The following is a 20,887-nucleotide window of genomic DNA, read 5'->3' on the forward strand; positions in this document are numbered from 1 at the left end:
TGTGTGTGTGTGTGTGTGTGTGTGTGTGTGTGTGTGTGTGTGTGTGTCTCTGTGTCAAGAATAAATAAACATTAAAAAATTGATAAATAAATAAATAAATAAAGTGATAACAAATGCTGGCAAGATGTGGAGAAAAGGGAACCCTTGTGCACTGTTGGAGGATTGTAAATTGGTACAGCCACTATAGAAAACAGCATGGAAGATCCTTAAAAAGTTAATAATAAAACTATCATGTGATCCAGCTATTCCGTTTTAGGGAATATATGCAAAGGAAATGAACAATAAAAACCCTAAATGGGAAAGATACCTGTACCCCCATGTTCACAGCAGCATGTACACAATAACCAAGACATGGAAACAACCTGAATGTTCATTGATGGATGAACGGATAACGAAGTTGTGAGATATATATATGCTATAGTATATACTGTATTATAGTACATACAGTATCATATATATAGTATTATATATAATAATATGGAATGTTATTTTGTAAAAAATGAGGAAATTCTACCATTTGCAATAATATGGATGGACCTTGAAGGCATTAGGCTAAGTAAGAAAAGTCAGACATATAACACTGTATGATCTCACTTACATGTGGAACCCGTGAAAAAGAAAGAAGTCACAGAAAAAGAAATCAGACATGTGGTTACTGGAGGTGGGGGGTGGCAGGAGGGGGGATTGGAGGAAGTGGGCCAAAAGGCACACATTTCCAGTTATAAGTACGAGAGATGCAAGTTACAACATGATGACTTCAGCTTAACCCTGTTATGTGACATAGAAAAAGTTAAGAGAGTAGATCATACATATATATTTTAATTTTATTTAAATCCAAGTTAATTAACATATAGCATCATAATGCTTTCAGGAGTAGAATTTAGTGGTTCATCACTTATATACGACACCCAGTGCTCATCCCAACAAGCGTTCTCCTTAATGCCCTTCACCCATTTAGCCCATCCCCCACACAACACCCAACCAACAACCCTCAGCTGGTTCTCTGTATTTAAGAGTCTCTTGGGGCACCTGGGTGGCTTGGTCAGTTAAGCGTCCGACTTCGGCTCAGGTCATGATCTCACATCCGTGAGTTTGAGCCCCGCGTCGGGCTCTGTGCTGACCGCTCAGAGCCTGGAGCCTGTTTCAGATTCTGTGTCTCCCTCTCTCTCTGCCCCTCCCCTGTTCATTCTCTGTCTCTCTCTGTCTCAAAAATAAATAAACGTTAAAAAAAAAATTAAAAAAAAAAAAGAGTCTCTTATGGTTTGCCCCCTCTCTGTTTTTATCTTATTTTCCCCCCCTTCCCCTATGTTCATCAGTTTTGTTTCTTAAAATCCACATATGAGTGAAATCATATGATATTTGTCTTTCTCCAACTGACTTACTTCACTTAGCATAATACATTCAAGTTCTATCCATGTTGTTGCAAGAGTATATCCTAAGAGTTCTAATCATAAGGAGAATTTTTTTCTTCTGTTTTTTTTTTCTTTTAATTGTATCTATATAAGATGGATGTTAGCTGAACCTATAGTGATAATCATTTCATAATACATGTAAATCAAACCATCATGGTGTATACCTTAAATTTATATAATGATGTATATCAATTATTTCTCAACAAAACTGGGGGGAAAACCCACATTATTTCTAAATGTGCCTGTGAGGATAGTCTTTTTGGGAAAAGATTAGCATTTCAATCAGTAAGCATTTCAATCAATAAAGTAAATCACCTCCCAAATGCCTATGGGCATTATCAACTCTATTAAGGGCCAAATAAAACAAATGGGCGGAAGAGAGAATGTGGTCTCTTTGCATTTGATATCCATCTTCTCCTGCCTTTGGACACAGATGTAGATTGAGATAGATAGATAGATAGATAGATAGATAGATAGATAGATAGATAGATATGGAAAAGCAAATGGAGTAGTAGAAAGAAACATGCATCTACTCTCAAAGTCCCGACTGTAATTTTAAACAATGATTCAAGAAGTAGACAGTTAAGAATTGATTGCATACCTAAATTAACATCAAACTCATTTTCTGTAATAGTACCTTTTATGCACCTGTTTTATCCACCATGTGCTGCCATAATGTACAAGTTTCTAATAACACTTTTTCTCTTTTGTCACAGAAGTGGCCATGTTGGAAAATGTCACATGGCTCCTTTCTCAGCCATATGGGTGGAAAAGCCTGATCATAAAACACTGTTCCAGGTGGCCTCTGAGTGTCTCCATAAGAGTGTCACATTTACAAAAATACAACTGAGGAGAGAACTCGTGGTGTGACACAAGCAGACGGTGGTCAGAGAAGCAGTGGCACAGGCGCAGTTACATTGTAATTTTATCATCACAATGGACAGCTGAACAGATCAAGCTGCAGCTGGGATTTGCAGAGCGAGGGTGGTTTGTAATGACAATTGGTATATAAACCTCAGAGTCTGCATCTTTCACAGTGGTAAGAGACTGATGCAGGAAGCACAAGAAAAAGATGTAACTAAATATGGTGCTAAGTTAACATCGATTGCATCTTATTACATAGACAGGCCCAAGCCAACAATACAGGGTAGAATCGGTTGCCAGACTTAGGAACCACCAAGAAAGCTGAGGAACCAAGTGGGTAAGGAGCAAAGTGGGACACCTTGGGAAAGGTTTGACTGATAAATCATCTCGCTATAGTGTTGTCTTATTCTTTCTGCTTCTAAGAAAAAAAGATGTTCAGGTATATGATTTAAAGTCTTATTGGCAACAAACTGAACAGCTAAAGATGACATATGTACTATTCTAACGCTGTCAACATTGGCTCAGTAACTAGGATGGGTCAGAATACACACAGTGGGACAATGATTCCAGGGATGAAGAAAACGGGGGGCTGGGGGTTCATACTTTCCTTTCAAAGTTCCGTGACAGCTCCCTGTTATACTAATAATCCACCGTTAGGCTAAATAATCTGAATCCCTTCATTTTTCCTCCTGAACTGTTTCCAAATTAGCATTCCCTTTACATTTGACTACACATTTCTCAAAGTACTTCACTATGAGGAACATAAAACTATCACATTATTTTGTTTAAATATATCTGATAAATGCCGACAAGAGTGGATTGCTACATATCATGTTTATATTTGTGCATTCCAACATGCGATGCTCACTCATTTTTGCCTGTACTTTATTACTGTTAAGATCTTTATCTTCAGAACTTTCTTGCACATTGTTATCATTGCATATAATGGAGTTTATATACCAATATGTTCCTTAATCCCACCAAAAGCACCATTTCCCCTATACATGAACGTAATAGAAGTCTGATGATCAGAAACTCCCAGAAATGTGCAATGATTTTATTCCTTACACTTACATAGATAAAGTTTATAAAATTTGCCATGATTTCCTGCACTATCTTTTTTACTCGCATTTAGTTCAATCTGAACAACCTATTTCTAATGGCATCTGACTCTGCTGCTATCTTGGGTTAAGCTATAGCACATTAAATGGTGCTCTTACAGCGCTAATCCTACCACCTAGTTGTGATCCGCCTCCTAGGAGGTCAACCTCCAGTGTCTCAGAGCACCTTGGAGAGAGTCCTAGCTAGAGAGCAGCTAACCATCCATTACACAATTCTGATGCCTGTGGGATAAGGGTTCTCCGCTGCTTTTCCTTTTGCTTTGAGTCATGGAAAGCATATAGGCACTGCAGTTGTTGCTTGACCCAAATCTAAATTCAGATTACCTCTTAGTTACATATAATGCACAATACATATTGACCAAAGAAGCGTATTTCTTTTTATAAAAAGGGCTTTACCATTCTGCTAAGGGCATTTTAAACCTTTCCTTAAGGAGTAGGATGGCAATTAATCAACACTTCAAAATCAAATCAAATTTTATAATGAGCAAAATTATAAGACATATAAAGTTCAAATGTCTGAAAATATGTTCACAATTCTCTCTTCGGTTTGGGTATGAAATAATATTTCTTCGATATCATAAGACAAAAATATGATCTTGAATTAGACTCCATGCATGTTTTTTCAACTACCAAACAGGTTTGTCATCAATAAGGAAAAATATGTATGAAGAAAATTGGTATCCTGTATTTCAAGTTATCTTAAAAGAAAATCAAGCCACTACTTACATCTTAAATCAAACTCCCCCAAACCTCTGCCCTGTAACAAAAAATATAATCAGTGGTGAAGAAGTTAAAAAGTATGTGTAAAGACACTTCAGGACTAGTCAAACAAACATATTAATAATAGATGACCAATGCTCCTCTGCATGATGCAGTCTGTGAAATGTTACAGAATGTTAAGTCTCCTACTTGTGAAACGCTTCAACAGAACCATGTGTGTGGAGGACAGATCCCTGAGGACGACTCCATCTGTATTACCAACCACAGCTCTCTGTTCAGATGAAAAGGCTGTTAGGGGATCTTTGCAGGCTTCCTAATTGTTCAGTGGCTTCATCTAATGATTCCTCTAATTGGCCCTGCATTTAAGATGCTCAGTCAATGAATGGTGTGGCTGTAACGTTCAGATCTTTGACAGTCATACACTCCAAGGCCAAAAAAAGATTTCCTATCAGAGAAAGAAAAAAAATGCCTTAAAGTCTCACGGAGAGAAAGGATATTTGTGAGTAGATGTCACGATGGTATTAGTAAGTTACAACTGAACAGTAAAAGCATCTTGGAAGTGGTTTATCTGTTGAAGAAAATAGAGCATGCAAAAATTGCAGACTATCTGGTCTGCAGAACACTTGCATTTTATTCTTTTGTTTTAGGATAAATCGGAGTGTCTCCTGAGGGACTCCAAATATAGGTATCGGTCTTGAGGAAGCCGCCTTGTACTAACAGAAGCAGAAGAGAAATAAAAGCTATTTCAAATAGTTACGGTGTCTCTACTTATTACTTAAGTCACCTGGGTAACATTTGAAAAACGACATTGTATGGAAAGAAAATACTTGCTTAAATAAATACTCTTTCCAACAGGTTTTAGCCTGAGCCCAGAGAAACCACTCTTTTAATCCAGTCATAAGGTAGTACAGAAAATTTTGTTATCCATGTTTCTGCATTTCTCATGGTTTAAGCCATATCGTACCGTACCGCTTCATATACTCCTTCATTTCTCCATGTTTTGGTTTTCTCAACTGGAAATGGGAAATAATTAACTAGCTGCCTTATGGAGATGCTATAAGAATGAAACAAGGAAACTGAGGCACAAAAGGACTTTGTTCCATACTGTAACAATGATTTCTTTTTAAAAAATAACATTTAGTAAGAAAAATAACAAAAATTTAAAAATACATGTTTTTAGTATGTGCTCAAATAAATCAGCTTCCAACAGCCTCCTTCAAGTATGACTACTTAGGATTTCAATGTGCGGAAAACAGAAAACCGAAGCCCATCCCAAGCCTGGAAGAACCTGGTGTGGTTCAAGAAGATATTTTGAACTTTTTGCCATTGATTAGTTGACATCCCTGTGGATAGAGCAAATTAGAACCGATAACATGGCCAGGTGGCCAGGCTGGGGCATTGGAGTGCCATCACTCAGGGGAATCAATTAACGCACATTAGGCAGAAATGACTTTCCCTCATAGTGAAAGATCCTAGAGTACAGTCGGTTACCTGAAATGAAATTTAGGAACCATTACCAATTTTGGATCATTTAGTTACAAATCAGTTATCAACTATAGTGCTTAGGGAGATCTGAAAGCTGTTTTATAAAAGGAGGAGTTAATATTGTAACTTTTGAAAATAAAAATTCCATCACGTGTAAACAATCTTACAGATGCACTCAAAGCAATAAATAAAACATTTAGGTTAGGAAATATACTTTCTATTCATGCATTAATTAGTTACATCAAGGGCTTATAAGTCAGTCCCTCCTTGTACAAGAAAACTGGCTTTCTTCTGAGGAAAGCCCCTACCCAGTTGCATGCTGGTAAATGTTTAATAACTGGCTCTGAGGGGTGGCAGGAGGGCCTGATTTGTGGGTTTTGTGTATCTTCATGATGTAAATACTTCCACCATGATAGATTTTTAGCTACCAGTATGATCTCACTGGATGCAGAGCTTGAAAGAGATGCTCAATAGCATCCTGTTATATGGAATCTCTACCTTACAGTAACAATGGACAGCACAGCTTAACAGTACAATGCAGAATCAGAAAGCGTTGCATTTTTAATTTAATTTAAAGTTTATGCAATTAATTTTTAATAAAGGCTGGGTTTAACAACCGGCTTGCAGAATTTCGAGAAACATACCAGTGAACTCTCCCCAGCTAGAACAAGCCAGCTCCAGAACATCACTGCCTGTATCTGCTATTCCTCATCCAGATAAAAGGCAAGTGTGTAGAAGAGAAGCTAGAAATTGAAGCAAGAGAAATTCTATCTATTTTGGGGGGTGCGGGGGTGCACATGTGCACACACGATGGAGGGGCAGAGGCGGAGAGAGAATCTTAAGCAGCCTCCACATCCAGCCTGGAGCCTGACTTGGGGCTCAATCTCAGGACCATGAGATCATGACAGTCTAGAGGTCACATGACCTGAGCAAAATCAAGAGCCAGACACTTAACCGACTGACCCACCAGGTGCCCCAAGAAATTCGATTTAAACATAAGGATGACTTTGCTAACAGTAAAAGTTTCCATTCTCAGAGATATTTGAGAATCACCAGGACAGTCGTCAGTATTGAAGAGTCATGCATAGTCCTGCCATGGTGCTAAAGACAGTTCTAGATAATTTCTTGAGGACCCCTCAACTCTAAGATAGGTTACCTTTTATAAACTGTCATTTGAAAGACCTCCCTCATCGAGAATTTATATTTGAAATACAAATTGATAAAGAACTGCCATTAACGAGAATTTTAGGTTTCCCATTTTCTTAATTATGATCAGTTACAGCTAGTTATCAGTACAGGAAACATAACCCGCGTATAGAACATTCTTCTTTGTACCAATTTAATTAACCAATTTAACCAATCAACCTCTATCGCCTGGGGCTTGCCACATGCAAGCACTTATTATACTACATATTAATCAATAGCAAAGTACAGCCACGTCTCTAATTACTGGAATAGAGAGAAACCGTCAGAAATATATTTACGACTTATCATCACATCCATTGAGCTCATATCTCTTACGAGAATCTGATAGCTAAAATCCTATGCAATACTTCTTGTTAATAAAGGAACTGGGTGTCTGTAGGAAAGCAATCATAATGCAAGTATCCGTGAAGGGAGTGGAGAGAAGAAACTGAAACGTTTAATTCTACTTTTAATTCAGGAGTACAATTAATCAGGAAAACTATTCTAAAGAGCGGCCCTCTATGCAGAAAAGAAAAAAAAGACTGGAAAAAAAAGAACAAAATCATTAATACTGCCACGGTCTTGCCCTGCTTCCCTTAACAACAGGCCATCTAATTCTGATCCTGAGAACCTCTGTCAGTACCCCCTGCTGCCACTGGCCTTCCCCCTTATCTCCTGTTCCCAATAGACAAGATGCTCTTCCTCCAAATCAAGGAACTGGGGATTCTCTAACCAGCACCAAACACAACAGCAATGCAGCAGTTCAAAGGCTTCACCTTTCTCACCTTATGGCATCGAGTAAGATGAAATGCTTTCACAAGAACTGTTTATGCCCATCTTAAACTATCTGTTCTCCAATTCTCTACCAACACCAGAAGATCAAAAAGTTCTATTAAAGGGATTTAGGGCCTGTGTCCCATTTTATGTTGGTATCTTTGCAAAATGTACCAAATTAAAAATGTAAATTAGTTTGTGCCATGTGGCATTTGCTTGTACTACCATTTAACCAGTGTTTTGAATACTAATCATCGATAAAGTGCTATCTTTTAGTCTAACGTTATACTCTGTGGTAAATGCATGAAGATTCACACACATTAATACCAATTAGTGTTAATGGGGATTAAAAACATGAATATTTGAGTACCTATGAAAGAAGGTCCACTCACCTTATCAAGTATTTGCCACACAGTTTCCCTAAAATTGACATAGAGAACACCTTCAAAATTAGGTTTGAAAATCTCACCTTATAGTGTCAAAATTACTTTCGAGTGTAACATAAAAAGTATTACAAGAAAATCAAAATAAGCAATTAAAAATAGTCATTTGGGGGGCACCTGGTTGGCTCAGTCGGTTTAGCATCCAACTCTTGGTTTCAGTTCAGGTCATGATCTCATGGTTTGTGAGTTTGAGCCCCACACTGGGCTCTGCTCTGACAGCATGGAGCCTGCTTGGGATTCTCTTTGTGTCCCTCTCTCTCTGCCCCTCCCGTGTGTGCGCTCTCTCTCTCTCTCTCTCTCAAAATAAATAAACTTTAAAAACATAATCATTTGGGGTTTTCTTTTTAATCTCCTCATTGTTGTCTAAACTACTATAAATCCTAACTTATACATCGGTCAACTTTCCTTTCAAAACAATTAGTGTATTTATTCTCCTATTCCATATCTTCTCCACAATGGCATGAGGCAGCTAACTCTGAAGACGCAAACCTCAAAGGTGCCCAATGCTCCAGCCCCACTCCAGAGTGCCCCTTGTGATAAGCAGAATAATGTCACATTTCAGCTCTTACAAGAACACCTCTATGCAGTGCACAAAGCACACGGCCTTAGATTAAGGTTCTGTTCTCTCAAATACACTCTGCTTCATATCTTACTGGACTCTGCAATTTTGCTGGTCATCTGTTTGTCCCATCTTTTTCTTCCTAGCACAATTATCATTTCATTTGAACACTGGGGCCTTGGGAGAAAGGGGAGATACACTCGTCTACTGTTTGTCATCTTATTTTAAAAGCCCTCAGATTTTGTGTTTTCTGTTCTGATTTTTGCTTTTATCTTTAATAAGTAATTGCTATTAAGTACTTGAAATCCTGCTATTTTAAGCAAGATATACCTCCCCTGATAAAAAAAAAAATGCTTAAGGAAAACAGTCAAAATACACATATATAGATCTATTGCTTCTTCTGCCCACTCATGCAAACTCTTGCAAGGAAACCATGCAAAGTTTATATTGATGCACTTTTGTCTCTAATACCAAAAATATTAAGCAATATGAAGTCAAAATTTCTTATGAACAAGAGCCAAATTATGGAAAGAGCCTGTATGTCCATCAACTGATAAATGGATAAAGATGTGGTGTGTGTGTGTGTGTGTGTGTGTGTGTGTGTGTACACAGAAAGAGTGAAATCTTGCCATTTGCAACAGCATGGATGCAGCTAGAGTGCATTATGTTAAGCGAAGTAAGTCAGTCAGAGAAAGACAGATACCGTATGATTTCACTCATATGTGGAGTTTAACAAACCAAAGAGATGAACATAGGGAAGGGGAAAAAGAAGGGAGGCAAACCATAAGAGACTCTTAAGTATAGAAAAAAAACCTGAGGGTTGCTAGAGGAGAGGAGAGGTGGGCAGAGAGCAAGCTAAATGGGTGATGGGCATTAAGAAGGGTACTTGTGATGAGCACTGGTTGTTGTATATAAGTGATGAATCACCAGATTCCACTCCTGAAACCAATATTACGCTATACGTTAACTAAGTAGAGTTTGAATAAAAACTTGAAAAATATTTCTTATGTTTAAAGTATTTGAGGGTGCCTTGGTGGCTCAGTTGGTTCAGTGTCTGACTCTTGATTTCAGCTCAGGTCATGATCTCATGGGTTTGTGAGTTTGAGCCCTGCATCAGGCTCTGTGTTGGCAGCACAGAGCCTGCCTGGGATTCTCTCTCTGCCTCTCTCTCTCTCTGCTGCTTCCCTACTCGCATTCTCACTCTCTCTCTTTCAAAATAAATAAACTTAAAAAAAATAAAGTATTTGAAATTCTTCCTTATATACACATATATATGTATATAGATAGATAATTATTCAAATCTTTCCTAGACGCCCAAAATGTACATTGTAAAATTCGTGACAGGATGGTGAAAAATATGAACAAAGCATTTTTTTTAAATAGAAAGCACTAATGAAGTTCTAGGGATAGAAAGCAATTTATTTCTCAAAATATTATGATAAGGACTATTCTCTTAGGGGAAAACAAAACAAAACAAACAAAACAAAATACTAGCCAAAACAAAAATCCACACGAAAGTGACCAGAATTAAAGTGATTTGATCATAACTGGAGAAAATGTCTAAAAAAATCAAGAGCACTTCACATTTTATGAAGAATAAAATGTTTATACGAATATTTCCATTTTGGCACACTTGGCTCATTTCCATTTTCTCAGTTTTACAACGTTGAGTCCTGTTTCTGATACTACCCCCATCTATCCTTATACTCTCTCCTCCGGGGTTTTAAATACCAATCTTGCTTGCGAGTCTCAAATTTGAGTATTCAGTCTAGTCTTACCGTCTGAGTTCCAGGCTCATAGACCTGATGGTTACTTGGCCTTAGGTATCAGAATCTCCAAGTGTCCAACCCAGAACCCTTATGTCCCCAGACAAACACGCCTCCTCCACCTCCATCCCCCACAACACCCAGTTCTCACATTTTTGGTAAAATATATTGTTATATTGTTGCGCAAGATGGGGAGGTAATCCCCACAGCGAGTCCTAGGCTTTCTACCTCCTCCATCGTGTCTCAAGTCCATACTCTCCCCCATCTGTTCTCGTCTGACACGTGTCTGACTTGCATTATCTCTTGCTCAGAATAACAGAAGAGCATCCCGCCTCCCATTTCTTCTCGTTTCCCTCTGATCTGTTCTCCACTCAGCAGTGAGGGTATTTCCAAACATAACTCACATGATAGCCTGGCTCAGTGGATCCACATTGCTCCCTAAAGGAAATCAGGTGTCACGGCGTGTGTCCAATGTCATCTCGCTGCATGCACGCTCTCATACCGCACCCTAGCCACACCAGACACCTGTCACAACTGGGGACATACCCTGCTCTTCTCAAACTAGACACTATGCTCATTTGGTTTCCTCCGCTGAGAATGGTTCCCTTGTCTTTGCATGACTAACTCCTGGTCATTCTTTCAGACTCCACTTCCAAATTCTGGGAAGTCATCCAGACCACCCCATCTACAAAGGACATTGTTCATCTTAATGACACTTGACAACATTTGTGATTAGATAATCTTTGTTTACATATTTGTTGACAGTCCTTCAGCCCTTCGACATAATTCACACTGGTACACTCAGTGCTTAGGGACTCTGAACATTGGTTGAATTTTGTTGACCATTTCAAGCGCAAGAAGCACTAAAGAGAGTGCAGACTCCAAATCTGAACCCTGGTTCCATCATTTACCAGCTATATGGTTCTGGGCATGTTACTCAAACTCTTTTTGCCTTAATTTCTGTGAAATTAAGATTTCTGTGAAATCTATATGATTTCATAGACATAGGTAGAGTACCTAGAACAATGTCTGGCACATTAAAAAATTCAATGAAGTTTAGCTATCCATTTATGTATCATTTTATTCTCCAAATATTTACTGAGTGCTTACCCTTCGTAGGGTATAGTGGGAGATTCTGTGAGTAGATCAAAGTCTTTGCCCTTTGTGGACTTCAAATCCAGTAAAAGAATTAGCACATACACAAAGAGATAAACTCAAAGAAACATGTGATTCATGTCCTAAGAAAATAAAAAATAAACACTAGTGTTCATTTGTGAGGGCTGCCATGACACAATACCACAGAAATTATACGGTGTCATGGTTCCGGAGGCCAGATGTCTAGTGGTTAGACTAATATCAAGGTTTTGGCAGAGTTCTCTCCTTCTGAGGCCTATAAGAGAGAATCTGTTCCATGCCTCTGTTCGAGCTTCTGGTGATTCACTGGCAAACTTTGGCTTGTAGAACCATCACCCTGATCTCTACCTTCTTCGTCATATGGCATGCTTCCTGTGTGCATACCTGTGTCCAAGTTTCCCCTTTATATAAGGACACCCGTCATATGGATTAGGGGTCCACCCTATACTAATATGGCCTCGCGTAACTAAGTACATCTTCAATGACCCTTTCTCCAAATAAGACCAGATTCTAAATTACCAGAGATGAAGACGTCAACATAAGAATTTGGGGGGTGGGGGGCACAATTCAACCTGTGACAAAACCATAAGAAAACAATATTTCCCCAGCAAATTCAATACTCTGAATGTATACTTAAATAACAAGAAAGCTATAAATGGATATGGATGTGTTTAAAAAAATCACTAATGCAGAATGTTGTAAGGATTTCAACAATCATGTTATAACTAAAGTCTCATTTTTAGCCATAATTTTAATTTCCCTAAATTTTCCTAGGTTTCGCAAGATAAACCAGTGTTTGTCAATATAGAAAAAAGAATGGAAACTGAATGATTAACAATGATACTTCACAGGAGAAAAGGGCTATTAAAATGAAAAACATGTTAAAGCAAAAGTGTCATTGTATCTACACAGTAAAATAAATGTATCTCTGTATCCACTGCCAAATATGTTAGACCAGCTGAGCGCTACGGTTCATAAAACTTAGTTTAGAACATGTTACCACAACCACACCATCATCATTCAGACACCTCTCAACACATTTTAGTTCAGCCTTACAGAGTCACCGGTGGTGACAAGATAGTTTGAATGTGGGATGGAGAGAAAGTTAACATGTTTTTTTCTGTGAGAAATTAAAAAAAACAAAAACAAACCCCAAAATGAGTTTTCTTTAACTTGAGAGGATGTCCTCTAAAATGAAAACATACAGCCTATCTGTGTGTTGAAAGCTGTGTGGTTTCTATAACTCTTCTAAAGGTTTCTGTTACTACAGATATGTAAAGGGAAAGTTGAATTTTGTTCCACTATTAGGCCTAATAGGCATTATGAGTGTCACCTTTCCATAAAGTGATGCAAGTAGCAATAAATCTCTGGTAATCCAACAACCAGGGACAGAAATCCTGTTGAATGTGTCTTTGAGTCACCTCTTTGAAATATATATTAAAAAAAAAGTCTAAAGCTCCCTGCCAACCACGAAGTTCAACACTTCACTGGGGCCACTATAAGAAGATGGCTCTGAAGTGATATATGGAGCCAATTTTTGGCTTTCAAAAATGCAATTAAGACTTCTTTAAATGTAGCAACTGTAAGTAATTTACTAAAAGCATATAAGTGTTTCTTTTTTACTTCTAGATTACACATACGTGATAATAGAATACACATAATTCTAAGCCAAGCAAAATGAAAAGTATTCTTAACAACAACAACAACAACAACAACAACAACAAAATGAATTTAAATGTTCTTGGGTGACTCGATGAGTCTGTTACACAGTGGTGAATTGCTTTTTCAGAAAAGATTTACTTTGCATAGTTTTCTATGGACATGCATTCATGCTTCTCAATTTCCCTTTAAATTCGTTCAGCAGAATTTAGAACATGAATGTAAAATCTGGGGCATAGTGCACAAATTTGCTTAGGGGTAGAACTGTGGAGACAAAGTAATGACGGGAGATGGGCAGACCAGCAGAATGAAGAAAGCAGAAAGAAGGACTGAGATTTTGCAAACCAAAGCTCACCCAAATACACTAGCCTGCAAGTGAGTTCTCTCCAATTCTTCTTATTCCCAGTCTGATGTTTCACTCTGGAGCTGGGCTTGGAGGAAATGTGAGTGAGATAATAAAAACCTTCCCTTGTTTCTTTAACTTTTAGAAAGAGCTAATGGGCCATCTTTTAATGACCTGCACAGTTACTCCTAGTCATTAGCATGTAGATTCTTTTCAGCAAATGTGTTCTACAAATGCCATTCCCCTCTCAACACCCACTCTTATTTACTGCTTCATAACCTCCAACTTCCAACAGTTGGTGGGAGCAGAAAAAAAAAAAAACATGAAAGAGAAAAAATGACAGCTGGTTTCAGTGGAAAGAACACTAGATCTTTTTCCCTGGTTTTTACCGGTTCTACCCGCTGGTATGCTGGACAAGGCTTACAATGGCTCAGAGAGTCAGTTATATTTTTAGGATTTTGTGACCCTGTTGTTAAATGGAGCCATTATTAACAATTAAATAATATAAACTTAATTTTAAATAAATAATATTAAAATAGAGGTAATAAATATTAAAAACACATCCTTTCTTATTTTACTGTATTTTACTTTCACCTGCTTTTGAGGTTATTTATGCCTATTCTAGCTGTATGCTAGCAATACTATGTAATGGTATTTCAAACTGGCCAAGGTGGGAATATTTACACCAAAGAAATTGGCAAATGCTAAACAAATCAGGGTGTAACTCTGTTCTGTTGATTGTCTATGTTTAGGAAAGCCATGGAGCAGGTTTTCTAATAATACATATTAAACCTAAAATGTGCTAGGCCATTATCCTGTCAATAGCACACACAAAAAAAACTGAAGTTTCCCAGCATGTGAAAATGATTAACCCAATTCAGCAAAGCATCTGCTGAAGGAGGAGGTCACTGAGAGGACATGATTGCCAGCTGCCCCTTACGCTGGGCCAGGGCTATCCAAGCCTCCTTACTTCTCCTGTCCTTGGAATATACATCTTGCCCACGGTGGGAGTCACTTCAAGTGACTTTCTCACAATCTTGAGAAAGTAATGTGTTGTTGAGACCTTCGCGATGGTACACATGGATGAACCCAGTTAAGGCCCCATTTAAACTTTTAAGATTCTGGTAGGCAGGGGTGGAGATCTACTCATCTTGTAGCCACTTCATACATAAGTCGCCTTGCTTAGGAATCTACCACCTACCAATCCGGAGTGGCCTGCCTCTTTCTTTGGTCTCTCCTTGCCTCCCCTGTATGAGAGCCATTTTGTTTGTTTGTTGTTGGTTTTTTAATTAATTTTAGTGTTATGTTTGAATTATTTTCTCTATATAGATTGTGTATCTAATCTAGGTTTTTGGTTGCCGTGAGGTTCATATATAATAACCTGTGTATATAAAAGTCTATTTTAATTTTTTGTAAATATATGAAATTTATTGTCAAATTGGTTTCCATACAACACCCAGTGCTCATCCCAACAGGTGTCCTCCTCAGTACCCACCACCCACCCTCCCCTCCCTCCCACCCCCCATCAGCCCTCAGTTTGCTATGAGAGCCATTTTGAATTTCACCCAGGGAGGTTCCCTGAGGCTGTGAACCAACATCAGGTCCCGGAAGGAGTAAAATTCCAATACTGGCTCCTTGTGTCACTTTCCTATTACTCCTCAAAGTAAATAAAAAACATTAACCAGCATTCATATCAGATCTACATAACCAAGAGTATACCAAATTCAACAAAAAGATTCTGCCAGAATTAATGGGCTATATAAATTTTACAATACAGAACATTACATCATCATCATTATTTGTCCAGCGAGCACTACACATCCTTTAAATATATATAATGTATTATATACAATATCATGATGTAATAATACATGTAATATAATACATACATGCTTTGTTTTGTCTGAGATCCAATTATTAAAAGTTTACTCTCCCCGTCTCTACCATGTAGAAACTATTGATTTGGAAAAGTTGTTTAACTCTGTGAGTATCACCTTCCTTATCTGCAAACTAGTGAAATGGGTGCCTTTCTCAAAAGATAATTTTAAGAGTCAAACATTCAGCAAATAACTTTTCAGCTCCTGATATGAGCTCTCTTAAGCACTTGCAAGGTTTGCAAAGATGAATAATGTTTCATCTTTATCTTCAGGTAGCTTACAGTCTAGAGATGAGAGATATATGTAAATAAAATAATTTAAGACGATGAAATGTGATCCAACAGAGGAAAAGCCAAAGTGCTATGCAATTCAAACAAAAGAAGTGATTGATTTTACCTGGAGCACCAGGAAAGCCTTCATACAGAAGACAGAATTTTGAGATAAGTTTGAAGAGTACGTTGCATTTTGTATCAATTGAGGAGGTATATGTGGAAAGTGGAGGCATTCCAGGCTCACAGATGAAACACCAAACATATTTTCATCACAAATAGTATAATATCAACTAAGGAAATCACAATTGTATTGATAAATCCACTGCATAAAAAACTCCTACACGTAATTTCCATGTACAACGGAAAGAATTATGCCATTATACGATCCAGAGTGCCTGACTACAATCTTGCATATTCAAGAGTTGACTAAATAGTTATTCGGTTTTTCCTATTTATAAGCCATGTTCATTTCTAATAACCAAACTGTAAATTATCCTACGACGTTTCTTTAGTGAAAGGAAACATTCATGTCCAAATGAATTTTAAAATTATTTTTTCAAGAAACTATGTACTATGTCCTGTGCTACCTAACAGGACAGAAGGGACTATCCCATGGACTTAAAGAAAAGTCGTCACTGACCGCAACTCTATAAATACATAAACTATGCATGTATTATGTAAACAAGGAAGAGCACATCTAGAGGGAGGTTTTAATGGGAGAGTGGAACACTGAGGCAAGAGTGAGACTTTTCAATACATTTACAGGAACAAGGACTATTAAAGAAAGAGCATTATTTCATCTCTCAGTTAATGAGTCTTGGAAGGGCTGACATTGGTCAGTAAAGTTCACTGGAAGGCTTTTCCCCTTGCTAGGAAAAACATGCTAGTTAATGTATGTAACTTTCAAAAACAAACACTTTGAAGAAGGCTTGGCAGAGCATCTACAGAATTTAAGTGTAAGAGAAGGAGATGTCTATTAATCTCTCACATACAAAAGTCTGACACAATGGGTCTGTAGCCTTGACCTCAAGTGACTGTGGAAGAGAGACCGCAGGGCCCGTCTGTGTCCCTAATAGACATATGTTAAGAAAAGCAGCCTCCCAACATACACACACACACACACACACACACACACACACACACACACGCTGAAATGAAAGCCTTTTTCCTCTTCACTCTGGATCTCTCACCCCCCAGTACGTGCACTCCCCTGGCAAGCCACTGTGCCAAAGCAGCCTTTCACTCCTTCTCTCCCTGATGATAACTGTCAGTCTGTCGCTGTCTGAACGTGCAACACTTCAACAAAATCTAAAGGGAAATTGGAAGCGCGGGGGCTGGAATACTCTGTTTAAAACCACACAGCCAGACCTCCTTCCTGGAGATCCGAGACTCCTCGACCACCACCTTTCAAACTGCGGAAGGTAAGAATCACCCCAGTCTGAGCTAGGAGTTCAGGCCGTTTCTGTGTCCTCAGAACCTGAGCACTCTTACGCGCCTTCTAATTAAACAATGTGAACAAAAATCATCCCGATAAGAAAGAGCCCACAAGCCCCCGGGAAACTTCAGCAGGAAAGCAGACTGTGCTAAAGCCAGTGGTCCGACAGAGGGGCGGGGAAATCGCTCACTCTCCAGCGCCTCGGCAGCGGCCCCGGGACCTCGGCGCGACGTCCGCTGGGTGCGCGGTGACCCCGAGAGCTCGGGGCCCAGAGGGAGACCGCGCCCTCCCGCTGAGCGCCCGGGGCCGGAGGGCAGTGCGGGTCGGGGCTGCGGGGAGGCGGGGACCGCGGGAGCCCCCGGCTGGCACTCACGCGCCGCGCCGGGAGGTGCAGGTCCGCGGCGGGGGCCGTGGAGGCCAGTCCCAGGGCAAGCGCGGATCCCGGGACTGGGGCGCGCGGGGCACTCACCAGCTGCAGCGCGCAGAGGCAGATGAGCGAGCAGCGCCCGGTGCAGCAGCCCATGGTGCCGGCGGCGTCCGAGCGGCGCGCGCGGGGAGCGATCCGCGTCCTCCGGCGTCGCTGCTCCCCGCTCCGGAGCGGCCCCCGCCCGGCTCTCGCCCGGCCCGGCCCAGGCTCGCCCCGCCGCGCGGCCGCCGCTCGCGGCTCTCGGGGTCCGGGCGAGCGCACCGCCTTTGTTAGTTTCCCGGGCGGGCAGAGGTCAGTCCGGCGCGCTCGACCCGAGCGTCTGGCGGGGTCCCTGCCTCCCACTGTGCAGGTCTGCTTCTTGGGGAGGGGGAGCCGGGCGGGCGGGGCGGGGGGCGGAAGGGAGGCTACAGATGGTGAGTGGGTGGAAGTCTGTTTAGGGGAGGGGAGTATGGAGGAGGTGGGCGTCTGAAAAGTGGAGTGGGCTGTCTGGGTTGGGGCGTGTGTGTGTGTGTGTGTGTGTGTGTGTGTGCCTGTGTGTGCGTGTGCGTGTGGTGGGAGGCGATGAATGAAAGGGAGTGCCACCGAGGAGGCCCGGCCTGTCTTGTTAGGAGTCTTTGGAGAGAGAGGCAGAGGAAGAGAGAGAATGAGAACGAGGATGAATATGAATGAGCGTGAATTAGGGCGGCTGGTGGTGGTGGAGACCCTCGGCGGCCGGTGTAATGGGGAGACCCGGGCAGCGCTTTCTCTCCGGGGCTCGTGCTAGGGGGTGGGAGGGCGGTCGGAGGCGTGCGCAAAGGAGGGCACTGGGTTTTACTGAGCTGCCCCAGGGGTGGAGAGGGTGGGAGTTGAGAGGGCTTGGTGTCCGGAGACGCGGGTCCCAGAGGCTAGCAGCCAAGGGCGGGCGCGGCGCAGCGCCGGGCGGAGCTTGGAGACCGCGGTGCTGCGAGCTCGGGAGGCCGGGGGTAGCGGGCGCGTCTGCTCGGCCCGAAGCTGGGCGCGCAGCTCTGGGGTCCCGGGGCCAGGGTCGCTCCTGCTCGCCGCAGTCGGTGGCCCAGAGGGCGCCCCTGCTGGAGCCCGGGAGCGGAAAGTTGGAGCGAGTTGGTTTGGTTAGAGGCGAAGCGGCGGCGGAGGGCAGCGCGGGCTCGGAGCGCCGGGGTGAACCCGGACTCGGCGAGGAGACGCGGTGTAGCTTTTCCCACTAAAGGCTCTTTGCAATTGTCGCCAGGGAGGAGAGAGGACCAGGAGAGAAAGAAGACAATGAGTGGTTTTTTCTAGAAATGGAGACTATTTCCGGGATGAGGAGACGATTTCTTTCCAGAGAAAATTAAATTGTTTGAGAAGGACTTGGGAAGAAGACCTCGTCCCGGAGAGTTAAAATCCCGGACTAACTCTTCACGAATCCCAAGGAGCACCGCTCTCTCTGGCTCACCTAATAGACTAGCGCGGAGGAGGTCTGCGAGGACCAGATTTCATCGGGGCCCAATGTCAAATTTCACGGGCACATTAGTTGTACCCGGTGTTACTACGCAAATAGCTGGAGCACGCTGGAGCAGCAGACAGCAAGCCTCGGGGCCATTTGTCACAGAAGAGGCTTTCTTCAGAACTTGGCACAGAAACCCCGTTTCTAACCTACCGCTGCCCTCCTGGGCCCTCGGTGGTAGGTTAGCAGGAAAGGGAGAGCTCTTTGCATTTTTAAAACATTCCCCCCTACACGTGGAAACTGTGCGCAGGTCATTCTTTCAGGCATGAAAGGGAGTTGTGGGGTTTGGTTTGTTTGCTTGTTGGGCGGGGGGTGGGGGGGTGTTTGTTTTCTTTTGCAATTAACTGCCTTTTTTCTGAACCGTTCCTCCAGAACCTATGTTTTTAACTGAGTACAGTTACAGCTCCCAGGAAAAATCCTTGCGTGGTAACTTTGAAATTCTAGTAGGGACACGCGAATAACCTCGGGATCTGGGTTAATTAAATGGTCAAAAACATTCATTGTTTAGGTTCCACCTCTGTCCGTTATTTTGGAAAAGGGAAAAATGGGAGTCAGAAGCCTTTGCTGTTGTTGTTGACCCAGTGTTTAAGACATCAAGCGATCCGGGATTATGAGGGCACACTTCTATGCACAATAAACATAACCATCATGATTTATGATGAATGAAAATAGGGGAAAAATGGAGCCTGACAAATTAATAATTTAGCATATAGTAGAGGACAATGCAAAAAGTTTCAGGCATCAATGTGTCTGAAATCTGTAGGAAGCAAATGAAGGGGGAGGGGACATGAACAAGTCTACCTACAGCTTCCAGAAATAATCATAGCCTCTTCACTACCAGTGACTGTGATGGATGATGATAATAAACATAATGACGCTCCTCCTCTCCACATTACCTGTGTTTGCCCCAATATACATTTTCTCACCATCATTTTTTATTTACTAATTTAGGAAGTATGAAATTTGCAGCTAACATGCATTGTGTCCTTGTTAGGCACCGGTCTCAGTGTTTTGTGTATATTCACTTATTTACTCCTCACAATGGCCTAAGAGATCGGTGCACCTCCTTGAACCTCCCCAGTCAAAAGAGGTGGAGATGGGAACAGGGAATCTCATCTCTCAACCGATGAAGAGAAATGCAAAGCCAGGTAATTAGACACAAGATCTCCTTGATTTACACATTCACTGCTGCCTTTGAAACTTAGGACCCAAGTAACACCTGCTCTGGGGCCAACTGCTCTCTGGGAAGTAGGTATAGTAATTTGCATTAATCCTACCTCCATAGTCAGTGCCACCCTTGTGATGTCATTTCAGGGGACCAGGACAGTCTTCCTGTACGTTTCCCTTTCCCACTGCCCCCTCTACTGATGGACTTAGATTGGAGTTTCTTCCTTGAATCACTTAAGATGTTGAAAATGCATTTGGCTTTCAAAGAGAGAAAGAGGAAAGAAGCAAAGATAAGACAATGCTAGTAACAAGTCTAGAAATTGTGTGAAGCCACCTTTATGCTTCTGCAGTCTCTTATCCTCATTGTCTAAACTGAAGTGCATCATGAACTAAAAATCTTTCTCCTTACCTTCCTGGGTTTCCTTCTTTCCTCAATCCCACCCTCAAATATGTCTTACTTGCTTCATTTCTACATTGCTTTTTATGCCAAGGGCCATACTAGTTGTCAGGTTTGCAAAGGTAAATGCTATACTCCCTCCCCTTAAGGGCTCGGTAGGGGGAGGGAGAGCAGCTGAGTCAATGAAGTAGCAGCCCACTCTGAGAAAGGTCAGCACTGAGTGCTTTCACTGAGTTTTCTTTCTGCCTGGTGAGGGAGGTTTAAAAGAATTACCTGTAGGGATGCCTGGGTGGCTCAGTCGGCTGAGTGTCCGACTTCCGCTCAGGTCATGATCTCACCGTTCATGGGTTCGAGCCCCACACCAGGC

General features: G+C 41.4%; 1 protein-coding gene across 1 annotated transcript in view; it reads right to left on the reverse strand.

The window, feature by feature from the left end:
- NKAIN3 (sodium/potassium transporting ATPase interacting 3) overlaps positions 1–18,234 on the reverse strand; it is a 611,467-nt gene extending 593,233 nt beyond the window's left edge. The window contains exon 1 of the mRNA XM_040487717.1: positions 17,519–18,234. Coding sequence (XP_040343651.1) covers positions 17,519–17,572 — 54 coding nt within the window. The 5' untranslated portion in view covers positions 17,573–18,234. The remainder of the gene's footprint in view (positions 1–17,518) is intronic.
- Positions 18,235–20,887: the final 2,653 nt, after the last annotated feature.

This window comes from Herpailurus yagouaroundi, unplaced genomic scaffold (assembly GCF_014898765.1).
Source record: "Herpailurus yagouaroundi ecotype Mexico unplaced genomic scaffold, PumYag 165, whole genome shotgun sequence".
Taxonomy (NCBI): Eukaryota; Metazoa; Chordata; class Mammalia; order Carnivora; family Felidae; genus Herpailurus; species Herpailurus yagouaroundi.